The following is a 25,282-nucleotide window of genomic DNA, read 5'->3' as shown; positions in this document are numbered from 1 at the left end:
AAATGGCGTCGTGGTCCCGGTTCGGGAGTCCGGTTCGTGGTCCCGGTTCGTGGTCCCGGTTCGGGAGTCCCGGTTCGTGGGTCCGGTTCGTGGGTCCGGTTCGTGAGTCCCGGTTCGTGGGTCCGGTTCGTGGGTCCCGGTTCGTGGGTCCCGGTTCGTGGGTCCGGTTCGTGGGTCCCGGTTCGTGGGTCCGGTTCGTGAGTCCCGGTTCGTGGGTCCCGGTTCGTGGGTCCGGTTCGTGGGTCCGGTTCGTGGTCCCGGTTCGTGGTCCCGGTTCGGGAGTCCGGTTCGGGAGTCCGGTTCGTGGTCCCGGTTCGGGAGTCCCGGTTCGTGGTCCCGGTTCGTGAGTCCGGTTCGTGGTCCCGGTTCGTGAGTCCGGTTCGTGGTCCCGGTTCGGGAGTCCCGGTTCGGGAGTCCGGTTCGGGAGTCCGGTTCGTGGTCCCGGTTCGTGGGTCCCGGTTCGTGGTCCCGGTTCGTGGGTCCCGGTTCGGGAGTCCCGGTTCGTGGTCCCGGTTCGGGAGTCCGGTTCGTGGTCCCGGTTCGGGAGTCCCGGTTCGTGGTCCCGGTTCGTGAGTCCGGTTCGTGGTCCCGGTTCGTGAGTCCGGTTCGTGGTCCCGGTTCGGGAGTCCCGGTTCGGGAGTCCGGTTCGGGAGTCCGGTTCGTGGTCCCGGTTCGTGGGTCCCGGTTCGTGGTCCCAGTTCGTGGTCCCGGTTCGTGGGTCCGGTTCGTGAGTCCCGGTTCGTGAGTCCCGGTTCGTGGGTCCGGTTCGTGAGTCCCGGTTCGTGAGTCCCGGTTCGTGGGTCCGGTTCGGGAGTCCGGTTCGTGGGTCCGGTTCGTGAGTCCCGGTTCGTGAGTCCCGGTTCGTGGGTCCCGGTTCGTGGGTCCGGTTCGTGAGTCCCGGTTCGTGAGTCCCGGTTCGTGGGTCCGGTTCGTGAGTCCCGGTTCGTGGGTCCCGGTTCGTGGGTGCGGTTCGTGGGTCCCGGTTCGTGGTCCCGGTGTTTCCTGGTGAATACAGATCACGGGGACGTCCCGTCTTTCGGGATTCGACCAAGTTACCTGCAAAACTGGCCTCAAAAGCCCGGATGGGACGTCCACCCCCGGCCCCCGCCGCCCCCCGGCCCGCCGCCCCCCGACCCCCGGCCCCCGGCCCGCCGCCCCCCGGCCCCCCCCGGCCCCCGGCCCCCGGCCCGCCGCCCCCCGGCCCCCGGCCCCCGCCGCCCGCCGGCCCCCGGCCCGCCGGCCCCCGGCCCCCGGCCCGCCGGCCCCCGGCCCGCCCCCCCCCCGCCCCCCGGCCCCCGGCCCCCGACCGGACGGCAGCACTGACCCAGTAGAGTTTAGAACGGGATCCAACCCTCTTATGTTATTATGAGAGCTTCCTCTAACACCTTCGTGACGTCACTGAGGTGACGTAACGAACTGAATGGTTTCGAGCAAGCGAGCTAATTAGTTAGCGTTAGCCGGTTAGCTGACCTTCGCTTTGTTGGAGCAGAAAACATGAGCGCAGATTTCTACGTTTTAAATGTGACGGAGCCACATGAAGTTAAAGTCATGGTCCTCCGCCGGTCCTCGGTGTCCGGTCCTCGGTGTCCGGTCCTGGTGTCTGTGGGCCTGGTGTCTGTGGGCCTGGTGCCGCTGGAGACTCTTTGTTTAAGGTCCAGTAACGTTAGAGCTGATCAGGGAGTCTGGACGGTGGTTTTGTGCTCATGTTCTAATGTGTGTGTGTATATATATTATATATATATATATATATATAATGTATGTATATATTATGTATATTATATATAATATATATATATAATGTGTGTATATATAATGTATATGTATATAATGTATATTATATATATAATGTGTATTATATATAATGTGTATATATAATGTATATATGTAATTTATATATAATGTATATTATATATAATATATATAATATTCTAATATATAAATATATATAATGTGTATATATCTAATGTATATAAGTATATATAATGTATATAATATATCTAATGTATATAAGTATATATAATATATCTAATGTATATAAGTATATCTAATGTATATAAGTGTATATATAATATATCTAATGTATATCTAATGTATATAAGTGTATATCTAATGTATATATAATATATCTAATGTATATAAGTATATCTAATGTATATAAGTGTATATCTAATGTATATATAATATATCTAATGTATATAAGTATATCTAATGTATATCTAATATATCTAATGTATATCTAATGTATATAAGTATATATAATATATCTAATGTATATAAGTATATCTAATGTATATAAGTATATCTAATATATCTAATGTATATATGTATATCTAATATATCTAATGTATATAAGTATATCTAATATATCTAATGTATATAAGTATATCTAATATATCTAATGTATATCTAATATATCTAATGTATATAAGTATATCTAATATATCTAATGTATATAAGTATATATAATATATCTAATGTATATCTAATATATCTAATGTATATAAGTATATATAATATATCTAATGTATATCTAATATATCTAATGTATATAAGTATATCTAATATATCTAATGTATATAAGTGTATATCTAATGTATATAAGTATATCTGATGTATATAAGTGTGTATATAAGTATATCTAATGTATATAAGTATATCTAATGTATATAAGTGTATATCTAATATATCTAATGTATATAAGTATATCTAATGTATATAAGTGTATATCTAATGTATATAAGTGTATATCTAATGTATATAAGTATATCTAATATATCTAATGTATATAAGTATATATAATATATCTAATGTATATCTAATGTATATAAGTATATCTAATGTATATCTAATATATCTAATGTATATAAGTATATCTAATATATCTAATGTATATAATATATCTAATGTATATCTAATATATCTAATGTATATCTAATATATCTAATGTATATAAGTATATATAATATATCTAATGTATATCTAATATATCTAATGTATATAAGTATATATAATATATCTAATGTATATCTAATATATCTAATGTATATAAGTATATCTAATGTATATAAGTGTATATCTAATGTATATAAGTATATCTAATATATCTGATGTATATAAGTGTGTATATAAGTATATCTAATGTATATAAGTGTATATCTAATATATCTAATGTATATAAGTATATCTAATGTATATAAGTGTATATCTAATGTATATAAGTATATCTAATATATCTAATGTATATAAGTGTATATCTAATGTATACAAGTGTGTATATAAGTATATCTAATGTATATAAGTATATCTAATGTATATAAGTATATCTAATGTCATCCCTTCTCTCCTCCTCAGCACCGTTTCCCCCATCTCCTCCTATTTTTATTATTCTTTTGAGTATTCTCCATTGTCAAGCCGCCAAAGTGGAGAGTGTGATTGCAGAAGGGGGTGCTTCTCGTTTCAGGTAATAAACCAGAGCCTGCACAGGACACACCAACATGGACATCTGTTTGATGTATGTTTTATCATGGTTATCCCTCCGCTTGCATTTTGGGGCAGGAACTTCCGGCCTTTTAAAACAAAGCAGGATGTGGGTCGGCTCAAAATGGCTGTCGGACACTTCTCTTTGTGAGACCTTTTGAAAAGGGATGCTGGGCGTGAGGCCTGAGCCTTGGGAGGGTTTCTGTCCTGTTGGTTGTATATTGCTGATGGCAGCACACACAATAGGCCGTTCACAATACACACAGTCATTGTTAGCAGGATGTCTTACAGCCTGGATTAACTTCTGAAATGTCTGAATGGACCCATAGGATAGTTGATATTTAACTCAGAGTTTATAGTGAGTTCTACATTTGCAGTCATTATGGTACATTCCTTCAGAGGGTTCAGATGTTTCTGTGAAGCTTTAATATCAGAGAGCAAATTGATCATGTGCATTGAAGCATTTACATTTTTTTCTAAAATAAGACTGCACAACTCTGGATAAAACGAGAATCGCAATTCTATCTCCATTTTTCATATGAATATTTAGTGCACTTATTTACCTGATACATGACGAAACTCAACAAAAAAATTGACAGTATACAAGAAACTGCTTGTCACCAGAGCTTCTGGGCATCTCAGCATGTTTTGGCCACATACGTGATAATATCTCCAGTCACCTAAAAAACAGAGATGTTCCAGTACATTTAGTAGCTGTACCTCAGTTTGGAGGTCATAGTTCAATACGTTTTCAGTACAGCAGAGAAAACAAAAGAGATGCACAAAGTGTAACTTTGTCATTTACCTGAAAAAGTAAGTGGTCAACAAGAGCACATTGTTCATAATTCACACAGAAAGCATTTCTGCTGTGTTTTCCAGTCGTCCATCTTAACTTCATCTGATGAAACTCATTTTAATAAACGCAGCAGTCGACTCCAGCTGCGTAAAAGCTGGTGACCCAAAGCGTCGTAGCGTGAGTTAAGAAAGGTGAAAAATGCATCGCTGTCTGCCCAGTTTGGAGGGCTGACCCGAGTAGCAGGCCACAGCTGATTGACAGCTGGTCCTGGTGGAGTTCATGCTCCACAATTTTGGTTCCGGGAGTGTCGACATAAATAGACGTTGTGACTAAGCCTCATACCGAACTAATGATCCGGTAGTGACGGGTTCATTGCTGTTACACCCCTAGAAAAAAAGATGTTATTCTTTCTGTTTGATCTATTAGTTATAAGCTAGAGTCCGACCGATATAAAAAGTTACACAGAACATAATACAGAAAAAGATGCTTGGGGGTAATTAAAATGTATATATTTGTGTGTTTTTATATCTTTAGTTATTAGATTCCCAGTGAAGTTTCCTTGATGTCACTGTGGACAATAAAATATCCTGCTGCTTTATCTTTGTCACAAGTGTCAAAAGTGGTCAATCGCCATTTTTGAGAGATCATTGTAAAAAATACAATGTTTACATACGTATATAAATGGTATATACGACACGTGTAAAAAGAATATCTGCAGATATATCATGATTTGAATTTCTTTATTAGCATCTGCTGTAAAAATCCAGACTCAGTCAGGCTCCAGTGTTGGGCAAAGTTAAACAACACAAATTGATCTAAACCCACAATGACATAATTTATTTGAAACATTAATTTCATTCAGAAGTTTATTAGTGATTTTTTAATTTATTTTTATTTTTTAAGAATCAGGCAGAGCTCAGTAATTAAACCGCAATGGCAGCGTATTTAAAACAAAAGAAGGATTTTTCTGAACTCCGATTTGAGAAAACAGCCAACCTTTTGTAAAAGAACAAAGATGTTTAGATGATTAAACTGCTGACAGTTTATGACATAACAAAAAACGAATTAATGTTCATTAAGTAGTGGCGAGCAATTGCTAAATGCCAACCACAGAAAGCAAATGTAAGACGGTGTGACAGTGTGTGACTGCAGCGTGAAGCGTGTGGTCTCGGCTCTCTGGAAGATTCAACTTTAAGATGTCTGCATGTGGATGTGCTTCGGCTCGCTTCCTCTCCGGTGACTGATTGGTGCATTCGTGCTCATGTCACACGCACCTCTCGATGTTCTCCGTTTGTCACCGCTCTTTATAAATGAAAGCACTGTTATTGTTGAAGCTGCCTCTCTGGCTCTCCAACGCTCTTTGGGACAGTCACATCATGTAATGTTTATTCATGAAGCGCTTGGACAAGTCAGGCCATTATTCCTCCTCTGTTGACACTTCATCCAGGGAGGAGAGCAGGTTACGCATTGTTAAAGACTTTGTTTATGTTTATGGTTGAATGTGTTCTTACAGATTAGTTTGCTCATGATTACTTTTTTGGGGGAGGGGGGTTTAAAGATGAATTTTGTCTTGTGTTCCTCAGTGTGTTCTCCATTGTTAGTGAAGGTTGAATAAATCTAGTTTCCTGTGAGGACTCAGTGCAGCGTTGCATGAACCTAACGTGTTCCCCTGCTTGCTTTTGCCTCTGCAGTGCTTCTTCGGGGGGAGGAGGTGGTAGGGGTGCACCTCAGCACTATCCCAAGACTGTCGGCAACAGGTTGGTTATTTAGCTCCATCTGGCTTCACCTAATGTGTTGGAAGTTTATTTGTAGTAATATGGCTTTTTTATGACTATTGTTAGTAGTTTCCTCCAGACGGACAAATCTGAGACGACTTTGATTAGTGGGACAGAATTCCAGGAAATCTGAATTTCAATACCAAGAAGTCCTGCAGCATGATGTCACTCAGCTGCAGTGTGTGTGTGTGTGTGTGTGTGTGCGCGCGCTTTTCATAACAAAGAGTAAAAACTGAGCAAAGCATTTAAATGGGCAGCACAGCACTCACACTTGTGTGAAACGTTAAAAACATGTTGATGCAGCGACACTTTCACCAACCAGCACTTGAAGTGAAATGAGGCTGGTGAGATGTCTTACTGTAGATTTACTGTGTGCCGTGGAGGAGAAGCAGGAAATGAATGTGCAGTGGTGATTCTCTCAGATGATGAATTGTTCAAGTCAACTAGTTTAGTTTATGATATTGTTTTCATTATTTAGATTTATGCTTTAGGGCATCAGAAGATGATTTAAGCTGCAGGCTGACACACAATATATTAAGTAACCCTGTTAACTCTGCTGCATCACAGAGAAATACAAAACCAGAATAATGAGCATTTAACTTTTAAAAGTGCACACATGAAGGGAGCTGCCCGTTAACACTTCTGTTGGGGGAAGGTTAATGATTGTGTTGGAGCAGCCGGTGAGGACACCGAGCGCTCGGCTCCTTTATACGACCGTATATCGTGTCGAGGCTGCTAAAAGAAGAGGACCTGCACCTTCATGCGTAACGTTGTATGAACCGGGTCTTTGTTTTCTGAGCCGGTGAACATGGTGCGCAGCCTCTAGATAACTTCTATCTACACAGCAGAGGACTGATTAGAGAAACATAATCTCTGCTGTCACTGTTGCAGCAACTTCTCCTACGTGCTGCTGACGTTCTCTCTGGACATACATCACACCTTCCTCAGGGGGAAGGATCGTCCGGTTTCATCCTCTAACACCATTTGCTGGGCAGCCCTTCATGTGCAGTTGTTGTACGTTAGGCCGTGTTTGTGTCCTCTGCTGCAGCAGCTGAGCGTCACCACTCAGTCTCCCTCTCTGCCTCTGCAGCGAGTTCCTGGGGAAAACCCCAGGGCAAAGCGTTCAGAGATGGGTTCCTTCACGAAGCACTAGACGAGATGTCAACTCCAGCAACGAAAAAGAGCGACACGATGCAATCTTCAGGAAAGTGAGGGGGTAAGGTTCAAGTTCATCCTTCCTCAGTCACAAAACACAAACTCCTTTTGTTCCCTCACACAGACACACACGGCCAAATCAGCCATCAGCAGCAAACAGAACAACTTCTCATCAACACGTTGGTGGAGTTTCTGTTGGGACGTTTCAGACCAGCAAATGTTTTAACAATAATCTGATTTGGTTGATTTTAAGTAAATGTCTCTCTTTAAGAAGTCTTCTACTGAAGCTATTAAATATCATCTCAGGAGTTTATGAAGTGAGATGTTCTGCTCCTCATATTGTTCAAAGATGAAGTGTGTCTGAGGGGAATTTAGCCTCGCTGGTGACGACTGCACGTTTTGCTTTTATAGAAATTAAAGCTAGTAAAATGATGCTGTTGGTCAGGATGCTATTTGTTTTTGCCTAAAATAACCCTGAGATGTCTTCACATGCTACTAAATATATTGGAAAACCATCCTGATGATCGTCTTTAATCTTGCACATACTGACTTCCTCCTCTGGCTGTTTGTCTCCCGGGGTTTTTTTGTGTTTTTTTTTTTCAGCATACTCAACAAACTCACGCCTGAGAAGTTTGACAAGCTATGCCTTGAGCTCCTGAACGTGGGCGTAGATTCAAAACTCGTCCTTAAAGGAATCATCTTGCTGGTAAAGCGTTCGCTTTAATTCTTTTATTGTTCAGCTGAATGGAAATGTGTTCATTGATACTTGGCGGGCTGCTCGTGGCCATGCAAGAAACATTTTAAAGACCTGGGCGGTCTTGTCTGTCCCTCCTCTCTCTGGGCTTCAGATTGTAGACAAAGCCCTAGAAGAGCCGAAGTATAGCTCGCTCTATGCTCAGCTATGTCTGCGTTTGGCAGAGGACGCTCCAAACTTTGATGGCCCTTCATCCGAGATCCAAACATCCCAAAAGCAGAGCACAGTAAGTGGCGGTTCTTGTTCTTCTAGAAAGTTCATCTCAGCCTGCGATATATTTGTTTTCTGTAGAACAATCCATAATGAAGCACCACGATACTTCTAATAAAGGATCATATTTCTTAATGATGATTTAATGGTTTCTGAAACACCTCTAACTCTTTGTAATCTGTGCTGTTAGTGACTGCAGCAGCGTTTCTCGTTGAGCTGCGTGTAACCAGCTGATGTTTGCTTCTGTTGCAGACCTTCAGAAGACTGCTGATTTCCAAGCTTCAAGATGAATTTGAAAACCGCACCAGAAATGTTGAAAGTAAGTCTTTGTGCATCTTGTACGGACCAGTTCAGACCAAAGATTTGTGACGAGATGATTGGAAACTTGCAGCTGTTCACAATTGCCCAGCCTGAAAGCTGCTAGTTTTACAGCAGAGCAGCCACAGATGACGTCACTTCGGCACAGCAGCGCCTCTACCTTCGTTTTAACTGCTGCAGTTTCTGTCTTTTTTGGAGCTGGAAAGAATTTTAACCTCTTAAAACATGAATGAGCATAGTGATAGAATTACTTGCAATAGTTGAATTTTTAGCTGTGATGAAGTGGCAAAATATGAAACAAAGGGTGGAGATTCAGAGCTGCGACGACTTCATTGTATTTCCCAGGAGAATTATCCAAATATATGCCGTGAACTTGAGACCGGAGATCTTCCCTGTTCGGTCAATTTCTCCCGTCTTGTTCTGGTGCAGTTCTGTTATTTGGAGGAATCGGTGTCTCTTTTAATCACCTGAAACTGCCCACTATCGACACCAGCAGCTGATTTAAGCCGAGGTCAGACGGCCACTTCGCTCTGCTGCAATGTTCCAAAATAGATTTCTTTCTGCGAATCTTTGGTCTGACCCGGGCTTAAGAGGTGATCATGTGTTTGCTGTAACCTGTCCTCTTACCTACTGCTGTTCCCTCTTCTCGCCTCAGTCTATGACAAACATGACAACCCTCTTACTTCTGAGGAGGAGGAGCAGCGTGCCATTGCCAAGATCAAGATGCTTGGCAACATTAAATTCATCGGGGAACTTGGCAAACTCGACCTCATCCATGAATCTATCCTTCATAAGTGCATCAAAACAGTACGTGCACACTTGTTTTTCTAATGTTTGGTATTTACAATACTTGGTGGTGTTGGAAGTCACCTCATAAGATGATGTGGAATCTAAAGAAAATGCTGTACACCTTCATGCAATCCAACCAGTGTACCTTGTGACCCCTCTCTCTGCCGTCTCTCCTTCATAAAGCTTCTGGAAAAGAAGAAGAGAGTCCAGCTCAAAGACATGGGGGAGGATCTGGAATGCCTCTGTCAGATAATGAGGACAGTGGGGCCGAGACTCGACCATGAGAAAGCAAAGGTAACAGCTGTGACGGCAGCCATCTGGAGCGGCTGTGAGGCTTTAAGCTCGTCATGCTGCACCGTCTGCAGAACAACACGTCAGATTCAACAGAGACACTTCTCTCAAGAAGAAAAACTTTAATTTGCATTCAACACCCTGTTAATTTTTGATAGTAAAAGTATTTACATTTTGAAGTCGTCCTGCCCGGGTCGATGGCTTCGTTTCAGGTCCAGGCTTAGCTCTCTATGTGGCCTCACCTAATGCCCCACTGGGCTCAGAGCCGGTGGTAAATGAATCCTGCTGTAACACTAACGGTCGCTCACCGCCACCTTCTCCTCTCCACTCTCCTCAGTCTTTAATGGATCAGTACTTTGGCCGTATGCGATCCTTAATGAACAACAAGGAGTTGCCCGCTAGGATCCGCTTCCTGCTGCAAGACACAGTGGAACTTCGAGAAAACAACTGGGTCCCCCGCAAGGCTTTCATCGACAACGGACCAAAGACGATTCACCAGATCCGTCAAGAAGCAGTGAAAGTGAGTCAGTCACATCATAAAGAAAGCAGCTTCTGCACGTGTGCAGGCTGTCGTGACGAGTCAGCGTGACATTTTCCTGACAGTTGAGACTAGTATAAGTTTCTGGTTTTGTAAACACCATCTGACTCCAGTTAATATCAGGAATCCAGGTGGAGTTGTGGATTTGTTTTGTAATGATCGTTGAAGGATAATTTAGTGACTGGCTCTGCCGTGTGTTCCCAGGATTTGGGTGTTTTCATTCCAGCACCCATGTCTCAGGGGATGAGGATGGACTTCTTCCTGGAAAACCCTTTCATGCCCAACAGAGTGAAACTGGACAGGGAGACTCTCGGAGGCTTGGCTGACATGTTTGGACAGATGCCAGGTGTGGGTTTGGTTCCTCTGTGTAGCAACATCTCACCATCTTCTGGTTTTGCTTTCATGTGGTTTTCTGCTGACACGCTCTCCTCTACTGTGTGTACCTGTAACGTCTTTGCACTTTGTTGTCTCAGGCAGTGGGATTGGAACTGGGCCGGGGGTCATTCAGGACAGGTACTCGCCCACTATGGGACGCCATCGCACCAACCCGCTCTTCAACGGCCACAGCGGCCACATCGCCCCTCCTCCACAGTCTCAGTTTGAAATGGGGGCCAAGTCTTTTGTTAAGTCCAACCAGGTAATCTGCTGACAGTTGATGTGAGTCAGGAACTCCTGTTCCTCCTCTTTTTTGTACAGTATTTTTCTGACTGACTCTAATCATCTTCCAACAGGTTCAGAACCAGCATTTTCTCAGCCAGAACCAGAACCACATGGCCCAGCAGCAGGTTCAGTCCAAAGACATGCCTCCACGATTCAGCAAGAAAGGACAGCTCAACGCAGACGAGGTAACTCCAGCTGGATGTGTAAGTTGCAGGATACAGACAGAAACACCCCCGCCGGCATTTTGACACGTAGCACACTTAAAAATGTACAAAATGAAATCTTCAGATCAGCATTAACAACTGATTCCTGCTCTGATGACTGTGTTGATGCCCAGTGATTATAAAAAGACGCGTTATTCTGAGGAACACAACCTGCTGCTGGTCTTTCTTCTTCTCTTCTCTTCACTCCATCTTTAATCTCCATCTTTCCTCCTCCTCCTTCTCCTCAAACTGGTAGCTGGTCCACTGACTGCGATTATGAAATATGAGGGCATCACATACAGACAATAAGCAGATGTAGCGTCTGGTAAAGACCAGCACTAATCCTGTTCTACGCTCTGTGTTCATGATACCTCAGATCAGCCTCAGGCCTGCTCAGTCATTCCTCCTCAATAAGAACCAGGTGCCCAAGCTCCAGCCCCAGATCCCTACCATGATGCCTCCCAGCACCCAGCCCCCACGCACTCAAACCCCCCCCCTGGGACAGGTAGGACACGCCCACCTGTCACTCAACATAGATGTAGATGAGACGTTGGAACGCAATTACAGAACACCGACACCTGAGGTTTGAGAGGAAGCATTAACTTTTCAACAGCTAGCGAGTGACTGACAGAAACCTGACTTCACATTACGATATCAGCGCTGGTTGGTGAACTGTATGTGTAAAATAATCCGCATGACCTTTGCCCTCAGCCTCCACAGCTTGGCCTGAAGACCAACCCTCCGCCCATTCAAGAGAAACCTCAGAAGACGAACAAGAAACCGCCTCCTGCCAGGGAGGAGCTTGTCAAGATGACGGTAGGCACAACATCTGGAGCTGCTCCATGAAATATGGAAAATCAGAAGACTGTCAGTTAAGAGCAGGTTTTCAGGGTGCAGAGCTGTGAGACTCGCTTCCATCACGGAAAATAAACTGCATTTATTACAAGGAGGCAGAGGACTAACTAAATGTAAGACGCACCGAGCAGGAGAGGAAGAAGCCATCGCTAATTAACGAGCTAAAGCAGCCAGCAGGTCTGAAAAGCTTGTAAACAACTATAGGAGAGTAAAGAAAGTAGGAGAGAGTGAGAAGAACTAGTTTAAATGGCTGCTGTATTAAAGAGTATCACAAAATTAACTGCATTAAAATATAGCAGCAAAATCACAAGCAGAAGTGAGACAACACGTTTACTGAAGGAAGATTTAACAGCACTCGACGACATTTATTTAATATAGGATGTTTATTTTGTCATTTCCATGTTTTCAAACGGATTTTATTTTGATCATAATCTGTTTTAATAAAAGAGCGTGTGGCGTCTCACATGTAGCTTTGGTTTAAACATGAACATTGAGCCCACACTGTAGAAAATACTGAGATATATATCATGTCATATTATTCAGCCTAAAAATACAGAGATGTGATTTTTAGCCCTCGTTCATGTCGTGCTGCTGCAGCGCCTCTCTGAGCCCTTTGAATCGTCTGTGTAGGAGGCGGTCATGACGGAGTACTTGAACACCAAGAACCTGACGGAGGCTGTGAGCGGCGTGAGAGAGATGAAGGCTCCGAAGCATTTCCTGCCAGAGATGCTCAGCAAGATCATGGTGTGCTCCCTGGACCGCCCTGATGAGGACAAGGAGCACGCCAGCACTCTGATTCACACGCTGCGCATAGAGGGCCTCATCACTGCAGAGAACTTCATGCAGGTAACAACACGCCACCACAACATACATGGACGTACATGCACACTGTGACAGTGGCTGGTAGTGATTTAAAGCACAATATACAGCAAGTAGCTCCGCCCCCAGAGATCTGATTGGTCAACTGAACATCTGGAACAAATCATCATGACATCACATCCTGCTCATCACTAGAAACATCCCTCCACCTCCTCAATGGGAAAATAGAATTAGAACTGAATTCCATATAGTATGTAATATAATGTAGTTTCTACTTGTTATACTTCTATTAAATGACCCATTTGGTGAAGTCGGGTCTCTTTTGGTCGCTCCGAGCACCCGTACCCTAACACCACGGATAGTCACGCACTTACAATCCATCATTATTCGTGCTCTGGCGTTTCCTCCCGCTCCTGCAGGCTTTCCTCAACGTCCTGGACCAGTGCCCTAAGATCGAGGTGGACGTGCCCCTGGTGAAGTCCTACCTGGCCCAGTTCGCGGCCCGGGCCATCATCGCAGAGCTGGTGAGCGTGGCGGAGCTGGCTCACCCCCTGGAGAACGGCACCCACTTCCCCCTCTTCCTGCTCTGCCTGCAACAGACGGCCAAACTGAAGGACCGCGAGTGGCTCACCGACCTCTTCCAGCAGAGCAAAGTCAACATGCAGAAGATGCTCCCTGGTACGTCCTCTACCTGCATCTGATAGGTGATCTTTCTGGGGCCGCGGACCTCAGGTTGGGGACCACGGCTCCAATACATCTTCTGGCAGGCAGCTAAATTATTTTATTATTATTATTTTTTAAAGATCTTGATATCCTTTTAAAAGTTCTGTAAGAACTTTGTGTTGTTTTGTTTCCTCAGTGTCACACATGAAATAAAAACAGCTGATTGGTTTAAATAAACACAACAAGGCTGCACAGTTGATCCTCATTTAAGTGTTTAGCTTAACAAAGTAAAGGATCATCCTTCGGTGTAGTGAGTAATGTTTGTGTTCAGTTGAAGGACATGTAGGTGTTATGTTATTTTAAGGCCACTGGTCAACAGTTTTTCACCTCCTTCCTGCAGTAGAAGCTGCACATGATGGTTGACTAGCTCGCCTGTTTAATCCCATGTAAACCTGAAACAGTTTGTTTATTAGCTCAGCTCTCTGCCTGTATCCTGACTGACCCCTGGTGGTGCTTATTGGGCACTACAATCACGTTTAAAGTGTCTGTCAGTCGCAAGATGTTTTTAACTATGTTGCCTAAACCTGCTCGTGACTCGTGTGTGAATAACCGACCTCCTCCTGGTGGCAGAAATCGACCAGAACAAGGACCGCATGCTGGAGATCTTGGAGGGGAAGGGCCTGAGCTTCCTGTTCCCGCTGCTGAAGCTGGAGAAGGAGCTGCTGAAGCAGATAAAGGCAGACCCCTCTCCTCAGTCCATCTACAAGTGGATTAAAGACAACATCTCGCCCAAGCTGCACACCGATAAAGGCTTCGTCAACATCCTCATGACCAGGTACACTTAGTGAACGTGTTACTCTGCAGGGTCGTCGTTGTGTCAGCGTACCAGCTGAGTTTAAGGAACCCCCCTTTAACCCTCCGCTGTCCTCCCAGTTTCCTCCAGTACATCTCCCTGGAGCTGTGCGAGGCGGAGGTCGAGGAGCAGCTGGCGGCCCCCCCCAAGGAGCAGCTGGAGCAGGAGAAGCAGCTGCTGCTGGCCTTCAAGCCCGTCATGCAGAAGTTCCTGCACGACCACACCGAGCTGCAGGTCAGCGCTCTCTACGCCCTGCAGGTCCACTGCAACGTCAGCAGCTTCCCTAAAGGTACGGTGGACCGTCTGCTGCACACAAGAAGTAGAAACTGCAGGACAGGGATGTAGAAGATTCATATATGCAGGAGTGTTTGGATGGAAAAAGCATGATCATCAGCTGGTTTATCTGCAGTTTGGTTGTTTTATTTTCTTCCGTCACATATTTCCTCACTGGGAGCTCCTGTTCACTTCACCAACAAATTTTAAAAGACATTGAAGTCTGAAGTTGTTTTGGTGAAGTCACTGCTTGGTGCCTTACCGCCGCCTTCTGACGGGAGTAAGGCATTACAACCTGCTGCCGGTAAAACCAGGAAAGAAGGAAGAAAGACAGTGGCATTGTTTATATTATCATGACTATTTAAATATTAAATATGTTCTCGTCGGGTTCAGAGCGTTGATAACACGGTGTTTTAAACTCTTTCCAACAAGGCATGCTGCTGCGCTACTTTGTCAACTTCTACGACATGGAGATCATTGAAGAAGAAGCCTTCCTCGCATGGAAAGAAGACATTACCCAAGAATTCCCTGGAAAAGGAAAAGCTTTATTCCAGGTACAGAGAACAACATTCAGGTCCTCATAAACACCACCAAGATTCTGTTGTGTACCAAAACGGAGTGTGTTTTCCCTCCCGGCAGGTAAACCAGTGGCTCACCTGGCTGGAGACGGCGGAGGAAGAGGAGTCGGAGGAGGAAGCAGACTGACGAACCAAGCCGAAGCGTCGTGGCGTAGAGCGACCTTCCCTTACTCGTAGACTCGCTTTTCCTGTATTAAACTGCGTGCTTCATGTAACCACTACCACGTGGCTCTCAGCTGCTTCTGTCTCGTAAACCCAAAAGCTTGTACCTTGTAGGGCCTCGTGTGCGACCACCGGCGCTGAGACGAGTCATCTGATCTGTTGCCTAATGGATGTTTGATTTATTTTAATTTTTAATCCGTGTCCTGATCAGCTACATGAATTCTTGAAGTCTAGCGTGGCTCCACCATGCGTTTCTATTTTCTTCTTCTTGCTCTGACTTAGGTTTATAACTTCTTCTTTTTTTTTTCACTGTGCTGCATGTTTTTCACTTCCACTATGATTTTTACTGATGTGAACCTTCCCCATTAGGAAACCGCTTTATTTAAGGTGTAGGATTTCCCCAGAAGTTAGTCCAGTTAGTGGAGCTCTTCACTAATGCTCGTCCCAGTAGAGCCGTTAACCGAAGGTGTTGTCAGCGAGCTGCTCGGTGATCTTCTGCCAGTCCTCTCCATCACACCTGAAAACAGCAGCGAGGATTTAAACCCAGACAAGTCAAGACAACGTGACTTTGTTTCAGACAGCGTGATGAAGGAGGAGGTCTGAAGTGAGAATAAAGCATCAACTGGAACAACATTTCATGACAGATGAAGGTGCATGCAGGTCAACTTCTGCTCACTAAAACCATTTTTTAACAATAAGAAGTGCTCTTCATAGTCGATGATGAGCAGCTTTCCCTTTTTGTTGTTGTTATTTCTCCCTTTTGTTATCTGTCCCTCTGTTATCTTTTATGACATGAGTGGTTGCAATACTCATCCTCCTCCAGATGTTACATTACTTAAAAAAAAGAAAAACGAACTGTAATCATTGGTGTGCCGCTGTAACGTTTCAAAGTTGCCTGTGTTTCTACCTCTTAGTTAGATGGGCTGTTTGTTTTTGTGCTGGGAAATTAATGAAATCTACTAAGAAGAATCTAGAGCCCAAAAAAACACTGAAGTATTTGATTTAATCCAGGCCTAATTGCACAATAAATATATTGAAGCAGACGTTTTCAGTTGAAGCTTCACATGGTTTACAAAGTATGAATATTTAAGAAGGCAAGAAGAGCTTGTTTTTATGAATTCAATTGACAAACGTACCCGTTAAAGTTTCAGTTTTAATGCTGCCCTGATTTCAGACCGACTGAGTGTGACCTCTTATTTTGGAAGGGTCTGCATGGAAGATGAATTGTTCCTAATATTGGCAAACTAAAATAAAAAATTGGGGCAGGTTGTAATTGATGTTTCGCCTGCACTAAAACCTAACGAATGCTAAAAGTTTTCCTGAACAATCGTGCTCACCAGCTGTCTGTGTGAGACGGTGCGTTTGGATCTTATTGTCAGGTATTCATAATCATTGTGCACCTCTATTGCTTTAATGTCAATAAAGTCCAGAACATGAGCACCAACACGGTTCTCTGCTTTTATTTAACAGCTTCACACCAACACACACTTCAACATCTGAGGTAACGACACTGAGTCTTATTGTGGAGGTGTGTGAGCTGTCAGATCCCTCCTAATCTCTCCTGGTCACTCCTAATCTCTCTTGATTCCTTCTGGTCACTCCTAATCTCTCTTGATTCCTCCTGGTTCCTCCATATACCTCCTGGTCACTCCTAATATCCCCTGGTCACTCCTAATCTCTCTTGATTCCTCCTGGCCCCTCCTGATCCTTCCTGGTCCCTCCATATACCTCCTGGTCCCTCCTGATCACTCCTGGTCACTCCTAATATCTCCTGGTCCCTCCTAATCCCTCCTGGTCCCTCCATATACCTCATGGTCACTCTTGGTCTGTGGGGATCCAGAAGTACTCCACCACCTTCCTGCTCCTGCGTGGAGGAGCAGAGTCGGGCCGCTCGCCTCCAAAGGCCGGCAGCTCCTCGAAGTGGCTTTGACCCCCCTCCCTCCCCGTGTGGGGGGCCGAGACCCTCAACATGGTCCTGAGGAACACAAAAATGGAAGAGACTCATTTTGGAAGAGACAAAAGCTATAATTTGACCTTTTAACCCTAGACCTGTTTTTTAATCTCAGTTATTTTCTGGTCTGAAGAAGTTGTTAGTGTAGCTGTAGTTTGCGTGTGAGGCCCCCTGGCGGTCACAGCAGCCGCTGCACTCTGTTTGCATTCACCTGGATGAACTCCTCTCTGGCTCCTCAGAGCTGGACTCCGGAGTGGAGATATAAACAGGAGCTCCTTCCTGAGCAAAGTTACGGGACATAGAATTTCTTTTATTGATCTCTCATCAGCACACTTTATTCTCTAACTTTCTGAATGATGACGTAGAGTCGTCTCACCGTGAAGTTTCTCGGGCTGCCATCTGTATTTTTCAGGATTTTCACCCTCTGGTCGCTCTCCGTCATACAGAGGAAGTAGCTCTTGATGTTGGCTTGACACTGTCGAGGAAAATAAAATGTGAAATTTACTCAAGATTTATTCAGCAGAACCAGAAACATGTTCTGAAATTAAAAAAAAAATGGGTAAAGTTTTCTGAGTATTAACATGGTTATAACTGACAGCATCATTGTTGTCATTGGAAACAGATGATGACTTCCAGGAAAACCATTTGTACATTTAGTTTTTTTCTCCTCACTGGGCAGCGTTGTGTGATGTTTCCTAACTATTCAGTGTGTAGTGAGCTGCAGTGAACACCACAGTGAACACCACAGTGAACACCACAGTGAACACCAGTGAACACTACAGTGAACACTACAGTGAACACTACGGTGAACACTACAGTGAACACTACGGTGAACACCACGGTGAACACCACGGTGAACACCAGTGAACACTACAGTGAACACTACAGTGAACACCACGGTGAACACTACGGTGAACACCAGTGAACACTACAGTGAACACCACAGTGAACACCACGGTGAACACCACGGTGAACACTACGGTGAACACTACGGTGAACACCACGGTGAACACCACGGTGAACACCACGGTGAACACCAGTGAACACTACGGTGAACACTACGGTGAACACCACAGTGAACACCAGTGAACACTACGGTGAACACCACGGTGAACACCACGGTGAACACCACGGTAAACACCACAGTGAACACCAGTGAACACTACGGTGAACACTACGGTGAACACCACGGTGAACACTACGGTGAACACCACAGTGAACACCAGTGAACACTACGGTGAACACTACGGTGAACACCACGGTGAACACCAGTGAACACTACGGTGAACACTACGGTGAACACCACAGTGAACACCAGTGAACACCACGGTGAACACCACGGTGAACACTACGGTGAACACTACGGTGAACACCACGGTGAACACCACGGTGAACACTACGGTGAACACCAGTGAACACTACAGTGAACACCACAGTGAACACCACGGTGAACACCACGGTGAACACTACGGTGAACACTACGGTGAACACCACGGTGAACACCACGGTGAACACCACGGTGAACACCAGTGAACACTACGGTGAACACTACGGTGAACACCACAGTGAACACCAGTGAACACTACGGTGAACACCACGGTGAACACCACGGTGAACACCACGGTAAACACCACAGTGAACACCAGTGAACACTACGGTGAACACTACGGTGAACACTACGGTGAACACTACGGTGAACACCACAGTGAACACCAGTGAACACTACGGTGAACACTACGGTGAACACCACGGTGAACACCAGTGAACACTACGGTGAACACTACGGTGAACACCACAGTGAACACCAGTGAACACCACGGTGAACACCACAGTGAACACTACGGTGAACACTACGGTGAACACCACGGTGAACACTACGGTGAACACCAGTGAACACCAGTGAACACCACGGTGAACACTACGGTGAACACCACAGTGAACACCAGTGAACACTACGGTGAACACTACGGTGAACACCACGGTGAACACCAGTGAACACTACGGTGAACACCACAGTGAACACCAGTGAACACCACGGTGAACACTACGGTGAACGTGAGGGATGCTCTCGCACTGCTTTGTTCTGCCTCTGAGCCTTCAGGTCCTCCTGAGCTCGCAGCGTGTCGTCCAGCTCCCGGTGCTTCTCCCTCCAGCTGAGACACTCCAACGTCCTCTCCTGCTTGTCCTTCTCCGCCCGACGCCGCTCGGCCTCGGCCTCCCGCTGGGCCTGGCTGGCCTTGTTGCTCTCCTCCTCCGACGCCATCGCCCTCCGCCTTGACGTCCTCTCACTGCAAACACACGGCTGAAATTACACCCGAAACAAGCAGCAGTGACTTCACCTCCTCGCTGCTTGACAAGCGGGACCAAACGCAGCTGAACATACATCTCCAGGTCTCTTAGTAACCATAATCCAGACCACCTGTATATCTGTCCACATCCAGATTTAATGGGCTTTTAATGTGAAGGGAGTGAAGCCTCTGAAATACTTTGTCTCTCTGGTGAAATTTCTCACTCAAACAGCCTTTCTCCTCAGTTTTATAGTGTGGCTGATTAATGCTGAGGGCACGGAGCACTGAGGAAACTAAAATATACACTAAACTACCACAGAACGGGACAGTGAGCCTTCGCTGTTCCTCATCATCTGACCATGTTTCGCAGCACTTGGTGGATGATGGACGTTAAGTCTGAAAGAGTTTAAAACATAAGAAATCACTGAGTTATTCCTTGATTTACACAGTCTGCCGTTAAAGGTTGATTTAGTGGCTTCACGGGGAATTCTCTCTTGATAAGGCCTCACAATCAGGTTTGACATTCAACCTTCCTGTATATTTCTACTTTTATAGCCTATGAGAAGAGAAGGATAAAAACAGCCCTCCTCTGACCTCCTATACATTGTTCTAACTAAGAGGCCTACAATCACTTTAACACTGTTCAGCATCTGATGAGTTTCAACAAGCAGCAAAACAAACCTCGACCCATCACTGTCTTTTATGTAGAGTACATCACAACTGAAAAACCCCTTTCATTGAAAAATAGCATCAGAACATTGACATCTTATATAATTACCAGTTAGATTTTTGGTGATAAAAAATACTGATACAGCATTTTAAAGGATTTAAATTATATTATTATTTTACGCACGTGCAGATGTACACCAGGGCTCTATCCCCGGTCCCGCTGAGTTTCCCTTTATCAAAGTATTAAGTCTGTAACCCACTCAGATGAAACTATAATCCCTGTGGGTTTGTTTTCAGTCTTTTCTCCAGTTGCAGTACCCAGTTCCGTCCAGCAGAGGGCAGTGGCGGCGATAGATAGAAAAACCCGCGGAGAGATAGGGAGATTAGAGCGAGATGGAGGAGCTGAAGGCAGAAAAGAAACTTAACCTTGAAGTCAAATCAGATCAAAAGCTGGTTAAGAGGTTTGTTTGTGAACAGAAATGGTCCCAGAGTGGTCACAAGGAGCAGCGGAGGATTTATGGAGCGTTTCATTGGTCCTTCGCTGAGTGGTGTCAGATAGCTTAGCTACATTAGCGCTGCTCCAGTTGGTGATGGAGGTTCTGTCAGAAATCCTCTTCTTTAGTAATAAAGTCATGTAGTTCTGCTGTTCAATGACTCGGTGGACGTTTTATAAGGTGGCAATACATCTTAGGACATCTTTTTATCTTGGCTTTTAATGGAAGCTCTATTGTTTCACTGTTTTATTCATTGTTTGGGTTTTAGTTGTGATTTATTGTTTCATTCTTGGTCACTTGTTTTTTTTTGTATTTTGAATAATACAAAAAACAGTCTTAGTATTGAATGTGCAGCTATTTTAAAGGTACTTGAAGTTCATTTTTATGTTGTTTAGTTCCCAATTTGGTAATCATTATTTTTGATGAGAACAATTGAAGGTCCCTGTTTGTGAAGGTTTTCTTTATTGATTTGCATGTAATGATGTGAAACACAGAAACAGAGACGTGGACGTCCAGCAGACGCAGCGTCTCTCCTCCAGAGGACTGATCTCAGATCAGCTCCATCACACTTCTTTTGGTGGTTTATGTTTTTTTCTCTGCTTTGATTTTGTTGTCATTTTATTGATTTATATTCTTCTTCTCTGTTTTTATAAAGAAGGACATCGTTTTCCCAACTTAAAGACTAAATGGAGTGAAAACTAAAGAGCAAACTGAACATATTACAAACTGTGAAGTTTGTAGTTTATTTTAGATAAATGCCGGCTGCTTGTTATAAGTTGTCTTAAGTTTAAGACGTTTTTCATTTCTCTAGTCCTTGAAAAGAAGCTGAGATGAGTTTCTAGAAACATAGTGAGTGAACATAGTTTCATCGTGAGCTTCAGCACAGTTCATCTCTCTTTCAAAGTCCTGCTGCTTCATGTCTGCTGGATGTGTAAGCAGGAAGTAAAGCTTTTCTGCCCCCTACTGGCCAAAAATGAATGGCGACCACTTTAATATGAAGCAACGTCGTGCTGCGGTAGTTTTCAATATTAAGAACCTCAAAGACTTTTTTTGGACCGACAATAAAACTTTAAACTCATTTTAAATAACATTTCAGGAAAACGTTTCCATCCATGATGTTTTGTCTTTTCTTCCTCTGGAAACAGTAAATTTAAAATTTTTAATGCCAGTTTAATCAACAGTTTTTAGTTCCAGTTATTTCATGACACAGAAATCCTGCTGCCTGACTTTCTTATTATTTGACTAAGAACCAAACCTGAAGGCAAAACCAAAGATTGAAGGTGCATATTTAGGATCTCGGTTAGTGGAGGGAACGTGAACATGCAGCCACCTCTCTTTGAGTTGGACGTTTTCCTGTGTGACGTGTCTCAGCTGGTGTCGCAGGTCGTCTCGGTCTCCCTGCAGGCTCCGGTTCTCCTGCAGCAGAACCTTCTTCTCTGCGGACACCCGGTCCAGCTTCAGCTGGGTTTCAAAGTAGTTCTTCTCTGTTTGAGCCAGCAGAAGCTGCAGATCAGTGTGCTGCTCAGAGAAAAGACACATGTTCAGATTCAGCGTCGTGGGTCATGATTCAATCCGTTTAATGCTCCTGTTTATACGCTGGCTAATTCAGGGACAAGAATTCAGGTTAAAAGAGATCTGCATCATCTGCAGCTCATCACACGACGACTGAAGTAATGCTGCTTTACTCTGTAACCATCCAGAACATGTCATCACTGTTGTTTCATCAGTAATAGCACCACTTCACTTCCTGCTATCACGGCTCCATGACGGAGACCCAACATCACACGCTCCACCAACGGTTTCCTATAATCTTCTCCGATCTGTTGCTAAGCAACGGTTCTGACTAGATCAACTTTCTGTTTCTGGTGTTTACCTCCTTCTTCCTCTGCAGCAGCTCTCCACTCAGCCGGTCCCGGTCCGCCTCCGCCGCGTCCTTGTCCCGATGACTTCCCAGGGCCCGGGCCTCGGCCAGGGCCCGGCTCTTCTCCGCCTCGCCCCTGAACTCCTCGGCCTCGTCCGCGGCCCGTGAGCACAGCGCCGCCCTCTGCTGGCTGTGGTACAGCTTCTGCTTCATCTGGTGGAGGTCAGGAGAGCGAGGTGGGCGTGTCAGGAAACAGTAGAAGTCTGCCTTTGTTTCTAGATGTAACACGACTCCGACCACCGAGTCAGAACCAGGGCCCGCTTCACCACTACAGTATGCGGCTTCAGGCTCTTCTTGGCATGAAAACACAGACTAACATAAGATCACTATGATTATTGGAGACCAGATCTGTGATTTCATCTATTGATTTACCTCAAATGCCATGTTTGTTTGTTTTTTATAGAATTAAAGGGCGCTTCCAGCTTGTTCCTGATCTACCTGTGAGGAGGAGTTCTGTTCATGAGTCATGAGTTGAGCAGTGGAATATTCATTTAGAAAGAAAGCCTGAAAGGTATTTACATTTCTAGACTGAGAAGAAAAACAAAAAAAGATGCTGTTGCTCGTATTATGGGATGGTGGACTGGTGTGTTTGGAGCATATTAAGAAACAAAAGTCGGAATATTTCAATTTTAAAAACCCTGTAAAGGCTGCTTTGTTATTTTTGTGAACTTGTTCCACATCTGTTGGTTTAATGGCTGTTTATTTCAAATTATTTTAAATAATTACTGCAAACAATCATAAAGACTGTTTTTAAAAACAAAAGGATGTTCCTATTTCTCCCGACTTTTATTGTGAAGAGCGCCACCTGCACCCACGATGAAGTATTAGAAAACAAAGTGACGTGTTTTCTGAAATGTTATTTCTGACCTTTTGTTGTTTTTTTGCACTTACGTCTTTTAGGTGTGTAAAAAAAAAAGAGTTTCTATTGAATCTAAACAGCATCAAAACTCTAAACTTGGTTTACAGAGTTTAAAAAGTTGTTACTTTATTAGAATTTACAGAATATGATTTGTTGAGTATTTAAAGCTGGTGTAAAATCTGAGTCTGTGCAGATGTGAGGTCTCTCCTGACAGATGTTTGTTCTGGTTGTGGTGGATTCTCTGCCGTCCTCCTCTTCCTGCTTCCTCCCGGTCATCTCCTGAGTGATGTGCTGCGTGAACCGACGGCGGTCTTCGTACCTCTCTGACTTGCGCCTGCAGCTCCTGGTTCAGGTTCCTCAGGTTCCTCATGGTCAGCTCGTTCTCCGTGCGCATCACGATCCGTTCCATGTGGATCTCGTTTGATAAGAACTTGTTTTCTTTCTTCAGATCCTCACATTCCTGAGACAGGTTGACATTAGTTTCCTTCCAAAGGATACAAACCCATGAAATGATGAACGATGTCATTATGAGAAATTATGACGCTTTTGTACTTCAGAAACGTCCTAATTTCAAACACTCCTGTAACAGCAGAAAACACATTCTCCCACTCAGCGTTACCATTTTAGGTTTAAAGCTTCATGTTATCTTTTGAGGAACATTTAGTTTAACTCTGAGTACATTCCTGACCTTTAAATAGTTTGAAAATAAATCACGGTCGTTGTGTTCGAATTTTATGTTTTCACTCTAAAGACTTCCAGAACTTCCTGAGAAGAGATGTGATGGTGACTGAACGGACTTCAGTCTGAATACCTGAACGAGTCCAGTGAGTCCACGTGTTTGTGGTTTATTATGGAGCTGTGAAGCTGTCCAACTGTCTTCAGCTCTTCATCTTCATCATCTATGGACGCGGTGAGGATGATACCAGAAAATGAACTAATCCAGGGATGTTATGAAAGAAGTAACATGATGTGTTTTTTGCTGCGACAGGTCGTCACCTGATGAGTGACTGTGAGATGAGGATAATAACTCAGATGAAGTGTTCGGTACAAACAAACTCCAACTGTTAATATTTATGAGGCACTTCCTGTTGGGATGTGTTCACAGCCACTTGTGAGATATTAAACCTGCAGTTATGAGTCATGTGACAATTCTGGAGTAAATACAATGAAAAAAAGTATTTTAAAGTGAAAATGTGATTTTGAGATTATAATTTAATAATCTGACTATTTTGAAATCTAAATCCGAGTTGATGAAACCTGAATTGAGTTTGTTCTGATGATGATGATGATGATGATGATGATGATGATATTAAAACCCTCTTTGACGGCTTACCTTCCTCTTTCTGACCAGCTCTCCCTGCAGGTGGTTGATCTGGAGGAAGGTGCCGTTGTAGCCGGCGGCGCTGACCGGCCGGACCGCCCGCACCGGCCTCCGGGTGGGCCGGGGCAGAGCTTTGACCTCCTCGGTCACGCCGTTCCCGAAGCGGCTCCGTCCGGTCACGTTGCTGCTGCTGACGGAGAACGAGTTGAACGAGCTGTCGTCCGGCGAGGCCTTCCCGACCGTCTGCAGGTCCTGGTGGGACTTGGCTCTGATCGACATCTCAAAGCCCAACAGATGAAGAAGTTCTGCCGGAAGCTCCGAGAGGAAACGGACTCTGGGAGAGAAGTTGGAGCAGCTCTCCGTTTCATGTTGCGTTCAATGGGAGGATCCCGTCGTTCATTATTCATCAGGGAACGTGATCGGACCGACGACACCGACACAGACCACAGCACGAGGACACCTTCATCTCTGCTCAGGGGTTCATTCTAGTTTTAATATGAAATCTATTTATTGTAGGGTATATTTAAAGGTGATATGTTGGCCTTCCCAGGTGGAGGGGGGGGGGGGGGGGGGTTCACCTGAACGACGCTCCGCCTCTTTTTTACTCCAA

The 25,282-nt window shown here is 44.5% G+C and overlaps 2 protein-coding genes and 1 non-coding gene across 3 annotated transcripts; 2 read left to right on the top strand and 1 right to left on the bottom strand.

The window, feature by feature from the left end:
- Positions 1-1,548: 1,548 nt before the first annotated feature.
- Positions 1,549-16,613, top strand: eif4g2b (eukaryotic translation initiation factor 4, gamma 2b). Its single transcript, XM_069162241.1, has 21 exons — positions 1,549-1,657; positions 3,352-3,460; positions 5,965-6,030; positions 7,139-7,264; positions 7,807-7,909; positions 8,052-8,183; positions 8,420-8,486; positions 9,141-9,292; positions 9,458-9,568; positions 9,903-10,085; positions 10,308-10,449; positions 10,577-10,740; positions 10,835-10,948; positions 11,343-11,471; positions 11,678-11,782; positions 12,452-12,667; positions 13,060-13,318; positions 13,934-14,138; positions 14,237-14,445; positions 14,862-14,983; positions 15,069-16,613. Exons 1-21 carry the CDS (start codon positions 1,549-1,551, stop codon positions 15,132-15,134), a joined length of 2,889 nt encoding a protein of 962 aa, XP_069018342.1. The 3' UTR covers positions 15,135-16,613.
- On the top strand, positions 11,093-11,259 carry LOC138206820 (small nucleolar RNA SNORD97). Its single transcript, XR_011178974.1, has one exon. It is a non-coding gene; the product is annotated as a small nucleolar RNA SNORD97 (small nucleolar RNA).
- Positions 16,614-16,899: 286 nt separating the features above from the next.
- On the bottom strand, positions 16,900-24,951 carry LOC138205886 (golgin subfamily A member 6-like protein 25). The gene is made up of 7 exons (XM_069162240.1): positions 24,685-24,951; positions 22,445-22,645; positions 21,902-22,089; positions 19,195-19,408; positions 17,497-17,595; positions 17,332-17,399; positions 16,900-17,144 (listed from the first exon to the last, which is right to left on the bottom strand). Exons 1-7 carry the CDS (start codon positions 24,949-24,951, stop codon positions 16,985-16,987), a joined length of 1,197 nt encoding a protein of 398 aa, XP_069018341.1. The 3' UTR covers positions 16,900-16,984.
- Positions 24,952-25,282: the final 331 nt, after the last annotated feature.

This window comes from Embiotoca jacksoni, unplaced genomic scaffold (assembly GCF_022577435.1).
Source record: "Embiotoca jacksoni isolate LCO1_2020_lvr unplaced genomic scaffold, fEmbJac1.0.p SCAF_3, whole genome shotgun sequence".
NCBI classification, from domain to species: domain Eukaryota; kingdom Metazoa; phylum Chordata; class Actinopteri; family Embiotocidae; genus Embiotoca; species Embiotoca jacksoni.
The sequence above is the reverse complement of the archived record's forward strand: the minus strand, read 5'-3'. Positions and strand labels throughout refer to the sequence as shown.

Bases quoted from the DNA above. Each gene is read 5' to 3' on its own strand.
- eif4g2b (XM_069162241.1), top strand. From the start codon at position 1,549: ATGGTCCTCCGCCGGTCCTCGGTGTCCGGTCCTCGGTGTCCGGTCCTG. The intron at 11,783-12,451 runs GTAGGCACAACA...TCGTCTGTGTAG, and splicing joins AGGAGCTTGTCAAGATGACG to GAGGCGGTCATGACGGAGTA. The intron at 13,319-13,933 runs GTACGTCCTCTA...TCCTGGTGGCAG, and splicing joins CATGCAGAAGATGCTCCCTG to AAATCGACCAGAACAAGGAC.
- LOC138205886 (XM_069162240.1), bottom strand. From the start codon at position 24,951: ATGTCGATCAGAGCCAAGTCCCACCAGGACCTGCAGACGGTCGGGAAG. The intron at 22,646-24,684 runs GTAAGCCGTCAA...GACCTCCACCAG, and splicing joins AGCTGGTCAGAAAGAGGAAG to ATGAAGCAGAAGCTGTACCA. The intron at 19,409-21,901 runs GTGGCTGCATGT...GTGTGTTTGCAG, and splicing joins AACGTCCAACTCAAAGAGAG to TGAGAGGACGTCAAGGCGGA.